Genomic DNA, 18,196 nt, shown 5'->3' with positions numbered 1-18,196 from the left:
GACAAAGTTAAGCTTGTAACAATCTCTACACAAACAGACAGGGATGAACTTTCGCCACAAAGAAAGGGCCAAAATAGTGAAAATATTTAAAATAGTAACAAAAATCTAACAGAAAAAAACATAGAGAGCAGGCAAAATAATGATGCAGCAATGGCACACACAAACTTTTCCCCAGAAACAGGAACACAACTGCAGAACAACGTCATGGCGGCCCTAAACATCTCGCTGGCCCCCTATATGAAATTGTACGAATCCATCAGCGAAATGTAAAGGATAACAACGCACTTCTAGCGCTGATGCTAACAAAGTTAACAGCTCAGGAAATAACAGCAATAAAAGGTTAAATCACAAAGCAGAAACTTCTGCTGCAAGGCAAAGGAGATTATTTGCCCTGGCCAGCGGAGATAGACAAGAAAAAGATCAATTGACCAACGCACTGCTAGAATCATTAAAATGGAAGAGGAAAACTGCTGAAACGGCAGAGCGGAAAGAAAAACACCAGAGCCCAGAGACAGTTAACACAAATAGACGCCAGGGAAGACGCACAAGAGTTGCAAGGTTCCCATCCCCAAAGTAAAGAAATCCGGCAGCATTGTCAAAAAAACACAATAAAAATAAAAAACAATAATGACACGGCAGCCAAGGAAGACGCCCTTGGGACCAATGGCTCACCTAAACCATCATGCTCTAAGAGTAGAGCCTCTATGACGAATCCTCAGGAAACAATCGACGCCGGACTACGCAAGGTTCCGATAAAGAACAAAGTGAGCAGGCAAGGTGACGAGCCCCCAAATGAAATGAGTGCAAGCGATAACATAAAGAAAAACACGAACAAGGACGAGCTATACCCAGTGTTTGGACCGACACAAGGGCAGGAGGCCCAAAAAAACGAGGGCGAAACCCCAAAAATATCTAAAAAAAAAAAAAAAAAAAATAAGGTAGAGAAAAAAACGATCAATTTGAAATCCGTGAAAAAAAGGGCAGTTCCACCAAAAAGGCGTACAATCCATCTTTTGGAACGTCAAGCAACCAACAGAAAATGCAAGAAATTTCACAAGCGAAGAAAAAGGACGACCATCTCGAGTAAGTCCCAAATAAAACAAAAGACCGGTCACGCCTATCACCGACGAGGAAGAAAGTGAACTGGAGTCGCTAGACAGGTCTAGAGACCTGATTGAAGACACCTCATTTTATATTGAAGAGGCCGCAAATGGCAGTATGCAGAATCCAATGGAAGAAGTCGAGTTACCACTACCAGGCCAGAAAGAATCAAGGTCTGTACAAATTGGGAAAGAAGACGGCGAGAACTCGTATACAGACTCTGATGAAGAAGCAGGTAGCGAACGCCCAGGGTTCTTAACAATGGACGAAAAAAGAAAAAAATAGAGAAAGGTCTTCGAAAGAGGAGTCGGTGACAAAGCCTGATCTCCCAAGAAAGACTTATAAGTATTGGAATCCTAAGCATCCGTGTAAGAAACAGCCAGATGATCATGACTTTAAATACATGCACAAAACAACAAAACGGCAGAGACCACTCAAGAAACAAGGTGTTGGTTGAAAATCTACTCACAGAAAACGAAGAAAAAAATCTAAACCGAAAAAACATGATGGCCCTTCTCCACTGTGTGGAAAGACTGAGAAAACTAAGAAACGAAGACCTAGCAGTGGCCGAATACATCGACTAAGAGCGTGTCGACAAAGTGGTGCTACATCTGAAGTCGACCGCACATAGAGTTAATATTAAAAGAAAGAAATGAGCTGTTGAAACTAGGCTATGAGGTACGAGAAGTACTCATAAACACAAATGCTGAGGATAAGAAGAAGAAAGAACAAACATCTCAAGAACAAAGGGGGACGACAAAGTCATCCCCGATACCAAAGAAAGGGGCGGACAGATATCAAAAAGAAAACTTTAAAATCACAGTGGCAAACCCTAACGTGAAGTGGAAAGAAGTAGAAAAAGAAGACGCAAGAAAAAGAGTGACAAAAACTGGAAACAGAAAAGACAATTTAAAAAGAAATGTAGAGCTCCAAGAAGACTGGCAATGGTTAGCAAGTTCCATATCGCTAGAAGGAAATCACCAATCGCAAAAAAGGATTGCTATATTGGACGAGGTATCAGTGATCTCCTGGAACACAAGGGGGTTTAAACACCTGATGAACAAAGAAAACCACCAGTTAAACAACACCACAATAATATGCTTACAAGAAACCTGGTTATGCGATCTACCTGTGTGCAGACATTTTTAGATATCAATGAATTCAGCAAAAGAAGGACGGGAGGGGAGGCCCGCTGCGGGCTTAATCACCCTAATAAGAAGGGCAGTGACTGGCAGATAACGGACAAAGGTAACAAAACCCATTTCACACAATGGACACTATTAGAAAACAACAGTGATAACAAATAAGTGGAAACTCTGTCCACTATGGTGATAAATGTTTACTGGAATCCAGTAGGAATAACAGACCACTTTCTGGAAGCAATAACAGACATAATAGTTACCAGGACGGAATTGAACCCACATATTCAAATAATAATTTGTGGTGACTTTAAAATAAAATGCCTACGAACAAATGGGACGTCTCAATTGGAAACATTAAAGATGGGAACTTCAAAAGCCTCCAAATGGATACAAATGGCAAAAGGATTCAACCTGCATATGCTAAATGGTCCAACATCGGGGGACATCCCCGGAGCCAACACGTGGTCTAATGGTCAAGTATCCTCAACAATAGACTACATATGGGTATCCGCATCCTTACTACTGAAAATAAAATGTTTTGAAATTGCACAACAGAAAGACAGCGATCATAACATCTTGAAAGCATCATGGAGGGGAACCAAAATCTCGAAGACCAAAGAGAAAAGTCTGAAAGTAGAGTTGAACCCGTCGGTCAACCGAATAAAGCTGACAAAGATATCTTAAAACTGAAAGAGGCCATCAACGAATCAGACAACAACTTGACGGGACACCTCAATTATGAAACACTGCTGGAAGCCTACACAATAAAGAACTCGGGACTTAAAAACGACACCCTAAAACATAAGCACAAATACAGCTGTCAACTAGTGGAAAGAAGGAAACCACTAAGAAAGGAAATAAGACAATTTAAGAAAAGAAAAAAAGACTCAGTAACGGAAAGACAAAGGAACATCAAGTCAATCGAAACCAATTCATAAATTGGGGAACAGAAACAGAAGATACCAAGAACAAGGGGAGGTATTGCTAAAGACTCTACAGAAGACCAACACCAGAGAAACATGGGACCTAATCAATAACTGTACCCTGAACCATCAAAGCAGGCTATTAGGTGGAGTCTCTGAGCAGGAGTGGATAAAGCATTACACAAAAGTTTTTTCAGCCAGAACAGAATACGTGGACTTACCCGATGTGATCACAAAGCATTCCTGGATGACAATGATGGATTAGGTGGAAATCAAAATTGCAATTTGGAAATTAAAGGACGACTCTGCTGCTGGGCCAGATGGGGTCACTAATATCCACCTGAAAAAAGACTCAAAATCATGGGCGGCGATAATATATTGTTCAAAACAATTGTGACACAAAGGAAGATCCCTCAAATTTGGACAAAAAGCATAACTGGGCCAATTTACAAAAAAGGTCAATGTAACATGCCGACAAATTATCGGCCGATTTCACTAATAGCCACTATAGGAAAACTTTTTGCTGCCGACCTACAGAAGAACTTGACAAAGTGGGCTGACACAAATAACATCATAGACCCCCGACATACAGGGTTTACGAAGCGTACTGGCACGGACCTAAACCTCTTCATCCTGTCAATGCTAAAAACTAATGCAATACAATTCAAAAGAGAACTGCACTTGGCATTTATCGATCTAAGTCAAGCGTTTGACACCGTAAATAGAAGAAAACTATGGGAAAAGCTAAAAACGTGGTCCTGTCCAGCAGAACTGCTGAACCCTATTAGGGCGTTACACCAAAACACGACCACGCAAATTAGGCTGAACAAAGACAGTGATCTGACACCCAACATTAGAATCAACAAGGGAGTGAAACAAGGTTGCCCGCTTGCGGCCACGCTTTTCAAATTGTATCTAGCTGACCTACCTGAAATAACATCAAACACAAGACACTTCAGCCCGAAAATAAATGACCAAGAAGTGGCGCTAATATTCTATGCTGATGACATAGTCTTATTGGACGAAGCCAGAATCGGACTACAGCGACTCTAAAACAACTTGAAGAATTACATGTTAAAAAACAACCTGACGATCAATGTGGAAAAATCGAAGATAATGACGATATGCGGCAAGAACAACGCCACAATGAAAAAATTCACCTCGGACATGGGAGGAGAAACACTAGAGCGGGTGTCGGAGATAAGATACCTAGGTGTTGGTCTCAATATCTCAAGAGTGGAAAAGAACTGGGGAAGACATTTTGATCGCAAAAGTCAAGAACTTAAGTGTGCAAGGAAGAGTCGTCAATGGGAAAGATGGAAAATTTTCCCTGGCGCCAGTAAGAATGTTCTATGTACAAAAAGTACTTCCGTCACTAACATATGGGAGTGAAGCTGGAGTGAACCTTTCTCACAAAATCTGGCCCAAGTTGGAGAGTGGGTTCTGGAAACCTCTATTGAAACTACCAAGGAACACACCGATGATAGCCATAAGAGCGGAACTTGGGTTAGAGGCTCTTGAAGCCACCATGAAATGGAAATCACTAGGCTAATTGAGAAAAATCAGTGAAGACAGTACTGTGGAGGGATATAAAATATTGGCTAAGAAAGGGCAAGGCAAGAGTTCAATTTACCCAAACCACTGGAAAAGGGAATGGAGTAAAATTCTATCAGCCTTAGATTCTTCAGAAGAAGAACTGGTGACAAACCCTAACAAAGTAAAAGAAAAACTCCTGAGACAAGATTGGATAGCAACAAGAGCGGCCAAAATGAAGTTAAAGAACATGGCTGTGGAACACAGGAAAAGAAACGCGCTTCCGGAGTATCTGGTAAAATTTCCGTCAAACACACACAGAGCCATACTAATGAAAATTCGGCTAGGAGTTTACCCGACCAACGACTACAAAAACAGAACCGGAGGCAGAGGTATAAATGAAGGACGCTGTAGATTCTGTCAAGACATCGACCAACAGGAGACACCGGCACATCTCCTTACGAACTGTGGAGCGGTATCAAATGTGAGGACGCAAATGCTAACAAGGCACATGTCAAACATGACACAAAGAAACAACAAGGAACGATGGGACTACTTTATTCAAGGACATAATCCAAGATTCTTGTGCGCGGGAATAAACTTCTTGGAAAAAATCCTGAAAGAGGACAATGAATCAGTCATGGAGAACTCGTAAAAATACTGGAGAAAAAACAAACATACATGAAGGTTAAAGATGTTTTAAGATGGTCATGAAATGGAAAGGAAAGTGTGATAAAAGTGTACATGTAAATTAATTTTTTACACGTTAAAAAAATTAAAAGAAATACAGTATGTCCCTTGACCATAGTCTCTGCTAAAATGAAAAAGGGTCAGATTGACTCAAAGAACTTCTGCCGTAACAGAAGAGGCCTTGCTATGTCCAATACGTCGCAACAGCGCCTATTTTAGCACCCCCTATTATCTTTCCCTATAAATCAGCAGGTGGAATTTCTTTAATCACAGGCCGGCATCTGAGTTTGGGTGCTTAGCTCCTTAAGAATACCAACATATGTCCCTGAGATGAGGGGCTAGAGGCAATTGAACAACCAAAAGTGTCTTGTGTTGTAAGGGGTTGGGATTACCATGTTTACAATGTTTTTAGGTGCTTTATATGGTTAAAAAGCACCCCGGAATATTGGCCGAGACTACCTAATTTATTCATTCATTTTAATACTTACATTGTGCACTTATGTGACATTATTAGATGCGTTATTAGCCATCATACCATGTGTGCTTTGAGATGTGTCTTTGGCTTTCATTTCATTATATCAAATGTGTGGATATTATATTTGTTGGTTACTTTCATTATGCAGACATTTCCCCGGAGCATGTATCGAGCAACAATATCAAGTGTTCAATTCTTGATATGAGTGAAACTTCAACTGATAAGATCGATCTTAAATGCTCTTTTCATTGTAGACCAAATACTGTTTACAGAGTGGTATCAGGTCTGGTTCACAATCCTGTCAGACCTCTTTTCAGAAACAAAACAACGTCCCAAAATACCTCCAGGTCACCAATGTAACATTAAGTCTGGTTCACTATCCTGCCTGACTTCATTATGGGCTTCCTGTTCACAAACACAACTTCCAAATCTCTCCAGGTCACCAATGTGGTACCAAGTATGGTTCATTATCCTTCTAGACTTTATTTTATATTTTAGAGTTCCGAACAGTGTCTCTTTTTTTCGCAAAGGGGCTCCTGAACACTTCTCCTGGCTTCTTGTACTTCTTTGCCACTCTTGCTTTGGCCCAAGATCCCTCTGGGCTGTTTCAGGATCTCACTGATTGATTATGTTGCTTGTTTCTCTTTACACTGGGTTCCAAACCCCTCTATATTCTTTCAGTGTCTCCCTGATTCATTTTGTGTCCGAGTCCATTGATTATGTACTTCTTTGGCTTTTGGTGGGTCCTCGACCCTGGTAAACTTCTCTTGCAGGCTTCGCTCCCTTCTACATTGGTGCAGGAATCTAATGTGCCCTGTTGGGGCTTCACCGTCTTCAAATGTTTCCCAGACCGTGATATTCTGTGTCTTGACGATCGCCACCCCGGTTTCACTCCTTCTCTGATTTAACACACCCGGTGTACCCTCCTGCCATGTACTGTCCCACATAGAGTAAGTGCCAAAGTTTGTCTGAAACTGTATATTTCCTTTGTGATCCCTTTATGTCTCGGGATGTGTGAGAAAACTGAGGCATTTCTCCCAGGCTGTTTCTAGGGATCCCTGACTCACGTGGCCAGGGAAGGCCTCTGGGATCCCAACCCTGGGGGTGGACAAGCGAGGGAGGAGCACCTGGGAAGGGGACACTTGGAGATTATGGGAGGAATGCCTCTGGGCAAGACGCAGTACGCAGTATTCCACCCTTTCCGACACTTTCCAACCAACATCTCATTCATTATGGGATACTGTCAATCAAATCCCATCAAACCCTAGTTTACTTCTGTAACAACAAGAAAAACGTAAAAGAGAAATAAAACCACCTTTGTATAATCATCCCCTTCACACTGATTAAATCCCCTGTGATTTTGATACATTTCTTCCCGACAACTATAATTCCCATAATTCCTCCCCACTGCTGTTTCCCAAAACCCCAGGGACGAGGAAGAGGCAGGCGAGAGTGATGTAATTACCCATAGGGACCAAAACAGGTTCCTATGGGCGGTCTCTATCTTGTTCCATTAATAAGGTCAGACAGGGCTGGTCAATTGCTCATACCTGATTATTATCACTATTCCCCACCAGTATAAAAGGTGGAGCACTGGGAGAAACATTGAGCGAGCTGGGGATGCAGAAGGGTGCAGAGAAGCCAGAGGGAGACCGACGGAGCTGGTGTGCAGGGGAGGCTGCACTGTGGAGTAGACTATTTGCCTCCAGGAATCCAAACCCAGGGGCAGCTGGGGTTGCCTGGCAGCACCCTCATCAAAGCTCCTCCCGTGGGCGAAATTGGGGAGCCCAGGCCTCTGGGGGGAAGGCGGTAAGGCCCTGGCCCCAGGTAAACATCCCCTCGTGCTCCTAAAACACGAGAATGCCGTTTTGGGCAGCGAGCAAAGTAGTAGCAAAATGGAGACAGATGCATTCTGGGACTGGAAGTCCATAACTATTGCTTTTGAAAAACTGTGAGCTAAATGACCAAACTTGACTGAGGAAGGCCTAAACAGGTCGGACCCCGGCTGAGGGAGATCTGTGAAATTTTGGAGCAAAAGGCCCGAGCCCGTCTGAGGGAGGTCTACTGTGAAAACTGAACTAAAGTGGGAGACAGGTCTGAGACCCGGCGGAGGGAGACCTGTGGAAGTGTGAACTGTACATATTGAGCATGGAAAAAGGCACGAAGGAGCTGCTCGTCTAGAGTGGTGGCTGACCAGGCGAAGGAGAGCGAGAGGTCAGAGAACCAGGGGAGAGAGGCTGCAAGTGCAAGCCCATTATTTGCCAGAATGCGAGAACTCCAAGAGGCCAAGAATGTTGAGAGATCCAGCCCAGTTGGAAAGAGACGTATCCCATGCCACAAGGCTGACAGCTGCCATCCCGGGTGAACAGCGGATTTGGGGAGGTATCAGCAGATTGAGAGAGCTACGGCTTTGATTTCAGTTGAAAATATGCAAATGTAGCAAGCCTCTCTTAGTAACCGGTGAATCAAGTGAGAGTACGAAAGCCTGGTTTGTGTTGTGGAGTGCTTGCAACTATTGTGTCAGAAGCTGAAGGATGCGCCTAATGAAAATGAAACGCGAGTGAAGATTAAACAACATATATGAAAGGAATAGGTAAGGATGCAGAGTAACCAAGTGGTCAGGAGAAGGATGAAATCCCAGTCGAAGGTCTCAGTGAAATGTTCTATGCACTTTGATGTGTAAAAAAGAAGACTCCAGCCCGACCGAGGGAAGTCTTGACAAAGTGCTAGCAAAACCGTAGGGGAAGGGAACCTTGAGAAAAGTGAGTGATGAAAACAGAATTTGTTGGCTTGAGCCCGAGTGAGGGGAGCCATTGTTGAACTATTGAAACATTGTCTGCATTACCAAGAGACTTTGAAAGACAGAACAAGCTGCTGGAGTGTTCACCGGACAGAGTGTGTCTGAGTGCGGGTTTTCCACCTTAAACCCATGTGCCATATGACGTGGGGAAGGGGAGACATAGCCATACATACACTTGTCATTCTGACATTTTTGTTTCACATTGATTTTCTTTTGAAAAGCAGATTTACCTATACACATATTTTTATTAGAGTGAGGGCAGGCATTAGGTTTATTAGTTTAACTGATTATGATTTTGTGACACGACTGACCAGGACGGTTTTCTTTTTTCTTTAGATGGTAGTGCGAGCTCCCGGCTTTGGTTTAGGTCCAGATAGTAGTTTCTCCATCCTTTTTACCAAAAATAAAGGTTTTCGAAACTGTTCATATTGTGTCATTCTCTACTTGCGATATCATGCCTTCCTCACAGATGTTAATGTGTCTAGTTTGTCTGTACAGCTCCCTCCATATCCCAGTAGATGGCCCAACCCTTTCCCTACCATCAGGAAGCGTGTCTGTGGGCTTAGGTATATCCTAGAAACAGAGCGTGGCTAACTCGCAGTTGCATTCAGCGCTCCCTCCTCGATGGCTCTGCAGCGTTTTGCTCTCTCTCTCCCGGTGTCAGCTGCGCACCTTCCTCTTCTCGCTCTGGCTTTGCCAGTCAGGTTTCCTGTTTCCCTGCCACTGACTAGGCCCCTCTTACATGGACCTCTTGGAGAGAGTCCTCTCTCCTTGGCAGTGTCTTTTCCTCTTTCCCTCAGCTCCTTCGCCACAGAAGCAGGGCCTGGTTCCTCGCTACTCTTGGGTTCGTTTGACACTGGATTGAAGTCCTTTCTTACTTTTTATCATTGAGGCACCCTCGGGCTTACTATACCGTGTAGGTTGGTTCCGCAGTGGGCCTTTGCCTCCTTGGCTCATCATGTTCGTGCCAGTGATGTTTTGTATTCTGCCTGGGCAAGCCTCACTCTTCCTTGTCCCAGTATAACCAACAAAGTCCTCTACTCCCCATGGGAGCAGTGGCAATACCTTGGAATTAGTCACAGAGGTTTAGGAAGACCAGGACACTCTGGGTGTTTAGTGGAGGCCACCCACAATGCAAAGGAACCCACTGGAGGGGATTATAGTGTAAATCCCCCATAGCCTTTTTTCCTTCTCTAGCTTGCTGTGTATGCATGCTGTGGGGGAGGTTGCACATCAGGCTTGGAAACAAAGTGATGGTAATAAGAGGGACAGCTAGAAGTTTCCTCCCCCCACCACATTGAGACACTTGACTATCGCCTTGTACAGTGAAGTGAGTGGCCCGCACAGAGGCTGCACCCCAGAGCTGATTAGCGACTCATGAACCCACTCATGCTCGACTGTCCTGGCTTAATACAAAAAGGAGACAGCTAGGAGAACATGAAGCTTGTGGACCACACTAAGATAAGGGCGCTGATGGGAGTGCTATGAGGGAGAAGGTTAACGCTGTCTCCGGAGCTGCACGGCCTATGTGAAAGAGCAGCCTCACTTCACCAACAACAACCCTAGGAGAAGGTAAGAATGAACAAGAATGAACACCCTGTCACTGGAGACCTGGAGGTAGTCAGCAGATACGTTTGGAATATGTGAAATAGACACTTTGCTTGTTGCAGTTCTTCCTCATGAGCCCATATTTACTTTTTCTTCATTCACTTTTAACAGCATCACTCCAGTACATAACCTTGTACTTCGAAGGGATTGTGTCCTCCGACGTATTCCTTATCTTTGATGTTACCCATCCCAGCTTGCTGGCCTCGGAAATTTTTTCAGTAGAGGGCGCTGCACGTCGACGTCCTTCGGGATGATGTCCCTCGGCGCCGATGTCATTGTGCGTATAAATAGACTTGTGCAGCGTCCGTTGCTCAGTTCCGTTTTTCCGCGCTTCGTGGGCCTCGGAAACGTGTTGCTCAGTTCTTTCTTCAAGAAGATTGACTTATTCCTGCGAAGATATCATCTTATTTCGATGGCTTCTTCATCTGAATCATCGACCCCTCGGTCCGGCTTCAAAAAGTGTCGTGACTGTGGGAAGAAAATGTCGTTGACGGATCCTCACAGGATCTGTTTGTGGTGCCTGGGATCAGAGCATCACTGTTTGGAATGCGAGGACTGTATGTCCATTTCGGCGAAAGCCTTGAAGGAGCGTAAGGGGAAGCTAGAAAGAGGTAAGGCTCTTAAATCTCTTACTCCCTCGAAAGTTTCTTCTGCAGAGTCGAGACCTTCATCTCCTCGTCGTCATAAGAAACATTCCCGTTCAAGATCTCGAAGCGGTTCCCATCAGTCTTCGAGATCGAGACACTCTAAGAAGAGGCGTCGTAGATCTCCCTCTTCTTCGTCTTCTTCTGTCTCTCCGGAAAGGGTCACCTGCCCCACGAAACACAGCTCTCTAGCTAAGTGGGAGGAATTCGGTAAGAAAATGCTTAGCGTCTTCTAGAAAGTGGCCTCGACCCCCTCGGAGACATCTTAAGGTGATACCCCAGGTGAAAGACCCGAAAAATCAAAACACTGCGAGTCATTGCACCCGGCGAGAGAAACTACCTGAGAGCGTCATGAACCCTTGAGTAAAAGCAGTAACACTGCTTCGTCGACGCCGTTGTCGAAGGGCCCTTCGACGCATAAATCGGTTGCGTCAACGCCCTCTTCAACGCCACTGTCGACTCCAATAAAGGACAGACCTACAACTGTCACTACAGTAGAGGTGTCGAGGACCTCGACCATGACGTCGAGAATGCCATCGACTATTTCGATGACACAGAGTAGGATTCCGATCCTCTCGAGTACATCGAGGTCTCTTCAAACTTTTTCGACGCCCTTTTCGAGTTTGTCGAAGCCTGAAACTTCCACGTCGACAACCTCAACGTTTTCACAACCAGTGACAAATTTGGCTCCTTCTGCTCTAAAAATGGGGTTTAAACCACATCCTAGGTCTGACTATTTTAGAGCCTTGTCCTCAATATATGAGGAAGGTGAGGATTCCGATCATGAGAGACCTATTGGTTTACAAAGGACCCCTACACCCATACCAGAGGAATTTATCTCTGGAGAGAACAGGTTGAAGGACCTTCAAGACTCCTTACATGAGGCAAGTGGTTTCCAGAAGTAGAGTTTGCTAAACCAGATCCTGGGGAACATGCTGAGACCCCTTATAGGATTCTGATGGCCAGAATAATCGAATTCATGGGGTGGTCTACACCTACACCTACACCCTCTTTTCAGCAGGATGACCTTACTGATATTTTAGATAAAGGTCCTCAGGATGCTAAATACAGGGTATCTACTACAGATCCTGAATATTTGAGCAAACATCCAACTCCAGAGAGTTTGGTTGTACAAGCAGCAACTTCATCAAACAGTAGATCTGCATACCCTACTATTCGACAGGATAGTGATGATAAAAAGATTTGATGCTATGTCAAAAAAAGTCTTTTCAGCATGTAGCATGGCGCTTAAATCTATTAACGCCACTTGCACGCTTGCAAGATTCAGCCATACACTTTGGGAGTGTGCTTCATCAGCTGCTGACTGTCTCCCAGAAGGAGAAGAAAGGGAGGCATTTTTAAACATCATCAAGGATGGAAAAGATGCAATGTGCGAGTCCCTTCAAACAGTCATTGATTCTGCTGACAGTATCAGCAGGGCCATGGCGGCAAGTACCACAATCCGCAGATTTGCGTGGTTGCGGAATTCTGGTTTTGCTCCAGATGTACAAGCTAGACATTTGAACATGCCCTTTGACGGCACTTCTTTGTTTGGAAAGAAGGCTGATGACAGCCTGGAGAGATTACAAACATCCAAGGCAGCAGCGAAATCTCTTTGGGCTGCTATCCGACAGACTCCGAATCGCCCCTCAGGAATCTCCTGGATGGGTAGGTCCCCTCTGAGGTCTTCCCTCACAAGACACCAGTAGGGGGCAAGTTAACTCAACATCTGGCAGAATAGCAGGCTATTACGTCAGATGCTAGGGCATTGGAGACAGTTGCCCAAGGTTACTGCCTGCCCTTCCTACACACCCCTCAGGGTCATCCACTGGGGAACAACTCTTTGAAGTTTCCAGATCTGCTCCTTATGCAGGAGATTGTAGACCTGCTAGAGAAAGGTGCCATAGAACCGATACCTGCAGCGGAGAGGAACAAGGGTTGGTATTCCCCTACTTCCTAGTACCAAAGAAGGACGGAGGACTGAGACCCATCTTGGATTTACGAGAATTGAACAAATTCCTCAGGAAGGACAAGTTCAAGATTGTAACTCTTCTCAGATTCTTCAGGCCCTCCAACTTCAGGACTGGTTGGTATCTCTAGACCTTCAGCATGCTTATTCCATGTGCCAATCCATCTCAAACACAGGAAATGACTGAGGTTCGCAATTGGCAACTCTCCTTATCAGTTTCGAGTTCTGCCATTTGGGCTGACCTCCGGCCGATAGTCTTCACCAAGCTAATGTCGGTAATGGCTGCAAGTCTAAGGAAGGAAGGGATCCACGTCTACCTCTACTTGGACGATTGGTTGATCAGAGCAGTATATTCGGAAAAAGCTCAGACCCATCTGAATTATGTCTGCCACTTCCTTCACAAGCTGGGCTTCTCCCTCAATTTAAAGAAGTCACAGATGATACCATCACAGAGACTCCAGTTTATTGGAGCAGTCCTGGACACTTCGCTGGGAAAAGCCTCGCCACCAGAAGTGAGGGCTCAAGATATTCTTCAGATGGTCAACAAGTTTCAAAATGCCCAAAGTCTTCCAGCCTTCGACTTTTTGAGGTTGCTAGGCCTCATGGCATCCTGCATTTTCCTAGTGCCCGAGGCTCGCCTGAGAATGATATCCCTCCAGTGGGCACTAAGAACCCAATGGTCGCAATTCTCAGGAAGAATGTCAGATCTCCTTCAAGTCCCGGACAGAGTGGCTAGAGACCTTCAGTGGTGGGCCTGTCGGGGGAACATTTTGAAAGGAGGACTGTTTTGGCAACCATGGCCGGAGATAACGGTAGTCACGGATGCCTCACTCACGGGGTGGGGAGCCCATGCCAATGACTTGATCATCAGCGGTCGTTGGTCTCCATCAGAGTCCAGACTACATATCAACCTGAGCTGAGAGCAATCAGACTAGTGCTGAAGGCTTTTCTGCCATCGGTACAGGGGGAGAATGTGCTGATAATGACAGACAAATAGTGGCCATGCACTACCACAACAAAAGAGGAGGCGTAGGATCACTGCCACTGTGCAGAGAGGCAATGCAGCTCTGGTTTTGGGCAATTCAGGAAGGAATCTCTCTATCGGCAGTTCACCTAGCCGGAGAGAAGAACTCGTCGGCGGACGCTCCAAGCAGGCACAGTACAGTTTCCCACGAGTGGGAGCTAGCTCAGGAAGTCCTTCAAGGGATCTTCGTCCTTTGGGGAACCTCTCAAGTGGATCTCTTCGCAACCAGCATCAACAGGAAGTGCGATCAGTTTTGTTCAAGGGAATTTCCCCCGAGAGGAGCTCTAGGAGACGCGTTAGTAGTGAACTGGAAGTTTTCACTCCTGTATGCGTTTCCTCCAGTCCCTGTCATTCCTCAAATGATCAGGAGGTTGAGAAGATGCCAGAAGAACATGATCGTAATTGCCCCAGATTGGGCCAGGAGAACGTGGTACCCAGACCTTCTGGACATGTCCATCTGCCCTCCAATTCGTCTTCCGCAAAGAGAGGATCTTCTCTCACAGAAGGGAGGTCAGGTTCTCCATCCAGACATCGGAACCCTCAACCTTCACGCTTGGTTTCTGAAAGGTTGAGATACAAGGATTGGGATCTCCCGGATGACGTCATGGAGGTGTTGCTTTCGGCTAGAAGGCCGACAACAAAGACTTTATACCGCTGCCATTGGAACACATTTTGCAGCTGGTGTAGAGAAAAGAATATTGAACCCTTTTCATGCAGTACACCCATGGTGTTCTCTTTCTTACTGTATTTATCAAATTCAGGTCTTCAAGTTGGTACGATCAAGGGCTACCTCGCAGCGCTATCTATCTTTAAGCACACTGCAGAGGAGCCTTCATATTTCAAATTACCTCTGGTAGTCCAATTTCTGAAAGGGTTAACTAATGTTTATCCCCCACAGCCTTTCCAAGTTCCATTGTGGGACCTAAATCTAGTCCTAAATTTTCTGATGGGTACTCCTTTTGAACCACTCATTCTTGTTCATTAAGATTTCTCACTCTTAAAACAGTTTTTCTAGTGGCTCTAACATCTGCCAGAAGAGTGAGCGAATTACAAGCTCTATCTTGCAAATATCCTCATACAATCTTTCATAAAGACAAGGTTGTCTTACAAGTGAAGCCTAATTTTCTCCCAAAGGTGGTTTCTGAATTCCACATTATTCAGAAAATAACTTTACCTTCATTCTATCCTCCTCCCCATCCAGGGAAAGAGGAATAGAGGTTACATAGGCTGGATCCAAGGCGTGCCTTGAGTTTTTATATCAGCAGACTTGCTAGAATAAGACAAGCAGACCAACTGTTATTAGGTTATACAGGACACAAATTCGAAATGCCAATCAAGAAACAGACCATTTCAAGATGGATTATTTTAACCATTCTAGAAGGCTACAAATTGGCAGGGAAAGAGCCCCCTCAACATTTTTGGGCTCATTCAACCAGGGGTATCGCAGCCTCTTCGGCTCTCCAGAGAGGAGTTCCGATTTGGGACATATGTGCGGCTGCCACATGGTCGTCCGCACATACATTTACAACATTTTACAGCCTGGATTCCTCCTCTAGCCAGTAGACAAGATTTGGTAAAGCTGTGTTACATTCTGTACATTCTTAAAGGGAATATTACATTCTACTCCCACCTCCTCTTTCACACCACTGGTATGGGAGTCTATCAAACATAAGGAATACGTCGGAGGACACAATCCCTTCGAAGAACAAGTTACTTCTTACCTTGTAACGTTCTTTCGATGGGATGTTCCTCGGACGTATTCCTTATCGCCCCTCTCATCCATCCCCGCAGTAAAACTTCCCTTGTGGTTGCAGCTTACGCTCCTTCAAGGTCAATAACCAATTCATGCACAGCTAATTTCAAGCTTCGAAAAGGAACTGAGTAACGGACGCTGCGCAAGTCTATTTATACGCACACTGACGTCGGCGCAGAGACGGAGGCTGTCGAGGGACATCATCTCGAAGGACGTCGACGCGCAGCGCCCTCTACTGAAATTTTATACGAGGCCAGCAAGCTGGGATGGGTAAAATCGAAGATAAGGAATACGTCGGAGGAACATCCCATCGATAAAACGTTACACGGTAAGAAGTAACTTGTTCTTCTATTTTCTAAACGCAATTCTACATGTCTTCTTATGGTTATCCTTTTTCCTGACTAGACCATTGTATACTCTTTGATTAATTGTACTTGTCGCTATTTGGTGAGATGTTAGGGAAATATGGGGATATATGGTAGTGCACATAGGATGCAAGCTATATTACTCATTGAAGCCATGTTTGTTGTTGCACTTTAAAAGAATATAAACTCAAACATTTAAGTTCAAAAAGTGAATGCATATTTGAGTGCCTTTTACATTAGTTTTAACAATTCCAATTTTGATAGTATATTTTTGAGAAGCAAGCGTCTTTAAATATGAATTCAAAAACTCATTGGCTGAGACTGGTACTCCTTTTCAGTGACTGTGTTTGGAAAAGTAAAATGTTTTCCCCAAGCAGCTCAAAAGAAATTTGAAATAGCCAGAGCCTAGTTAGGGGCTTCAAAAAGCAAAAATAGCACCCCTTCCATCTGGGAGGCCTGGTTTCTTCCAGCCATCTGTGTCTTGCCCCATCTTCTGCCAGCTCTGTCTCCCTGAGCAGCAGTCTTTAGGGGATGAACTCACCCTCTTTTATACCCCAGGGCTCCTATTTTCAAGCCTTTCCACGCCTACTCTCCCTATCCTTCAGTGGCTACTAGGAGTTTTGCCTGAAAAATTGGATTTTAGCTGACTGCATTGTCCATTTGTGTAGCATGAAAAAGTCATGGCTTCTGTGCTTTAATGGCATTTAGTGATTTTTCCAGAGATTGTATTTTTAGCTGTCTGTCTATACTAGTGCACTCACTAGCGAAGTACAACTCTCTGCCCTTCTGGGGCATTTAGGTTTTTTGCAAACTATGAACTTTAAGCTGACTGCTTTACAGTGTGCACACACGTTGGCGAAAGGACAATTCTCTGCCCTTCAGCAGCATTTAGGTTTTTTCCAACTATGAACTTTAAGCTTACTTCTGTACTTTGTGCACACACTGGCGAAGGACAATTCTCTGACCTTCAGCGGCTGTTTAGGATGATTTCATGACTGTCAGTAAACTACAAAATGAAGATTAAAAATACCAAATAGAACTACAGAAGAACTGCATCCCGTAGTTCAGTGTTTGCTGTTCTCTATGGTTTGTGTTCTGCAAGAACATTGGCTTACTTCCCGGAGAGAGGTTACATAGCAACTAACAGCTATGTTTATTTAAGCAGAGTACAGTGTACCCGGCTTCAAGGTCGCTGGCACACAGACCAGACTAATGGAAAAAAACTCTGCCTGCATCTAAACGTTTTTATTCCACTGTGTATTTCAGTTAACATGAAAGTGTTCACCGTGCTCTTTAGCATAAAGGCCCGTTTACGGATCAAATGTTTGGCTAATATGGGCAGACCTAGGCAATACATGTCAGATTAGGTTGCCAAATTGCAGAATACATTGACAATAGCAATTTGAACTACATCAGGTCATCCATCCTTGTGAAAGTAAGAGGGGCGGGATCTCAGAATGAGCCTGTAAAACATTTCTTTCTAGTGACTAAACCATACCGAACAAAGTTCTAACTTCAACATTTCAGTATTGAATAATCACAATTTATAGACACTTTATTGATTATGCTTGCTAAAAATTGTAGCTTTTTCTTGAACTTAGGAGTAAAGTATTGGTATAGTGCCAATCCATGTTTGAAAGATCTTTGTGGGGAGAGGTCTTGCACCTTAACTCCTGGGGCAATATTAACAGTTTCTTTTTTTCTTTCTACAAGGTGCGGATGTAAATGCTTCTGGCAGTTCAATGCACGCCTTTTCCCACATCCGACCTCCGAGGCTTCCTCCGCATCTCCTGCAAAGAATTCCAGGGGTGCTGAGTCCTGGTGCGTTTTCTTTCTGTGAGGTTGACCCGGGATACGGCCCAATGTTAAATCGGAAAATGGGGTCTCAAGGATTTGGTGCCGCCGTGGCTCCAATGGCTGCTTTCCCACCACAGAGATATCACTACTTCCTAGTGCTGGACTTCGAGGCAACTTGTGACAAACCACAGATTCATCCTCAGGTGAGTGTCTTGAACCTATTACTTGAGACTGCTGAACCAGGAACCTGCTAGAGTAACTGTATTTAAATGTCCAGATTGCTAATAAATAATACTTGTTTTACAGAGACTTAACTGCAAAATTGTGTCATAGCTCTGTTCATCTTGTGTCCAATAATCATCAATGTTTTTT

General features: G+C 44.4%; 1 protein-coding gene across 3 annotated transcripts in view; it reads left to right on the top strand.

The window, feature by feature from the left end:
• ERI3 (ERI1 exoribonuclease family member 3) overlaps positions 1 to 18,196 on the top strand; it is a 2,288,738-nt gene that overhangs the window by 186,888 nt on the left and 2,083,654 nt on the right. For all 3 annotated transcript variants that reach the window (XM_069642321.1, XM_069642319.1, XM_069642320.1), the window contains one exon: positions 17,741 to 18,027. In XM_069642321.1, the coding sequence (XP_069498422.1) occupies positions 17,770 to 18,027 (258 nt within the window). In that variant the 5' untranslated portion in view covers positions 17,741 to 17,769. The remainder of the gene's footprint in view (positions 1 to 17,740; positions 18,028 to 18,196) is intronic.

This window comes from Ambystoma mexicanum, chromosome 1q, assembly GCF_040938575.1.
Source record: "Ambystoma mexicanum isolate Mex_15411 chromosome 1q, UKY_AmexF1_1, whole genome shotgun sequence".
In the NCBI taxonomy this organism is placed as follows: Eukaryota; Metazoa; Chordata; class Amphibia; order Caudata; family Ambystomatidae; genus Ambystoma; species Ambystoma mexicanum.
This window is presented reverse-complemented; position numbering and strand designations above follow the sequence as displayed.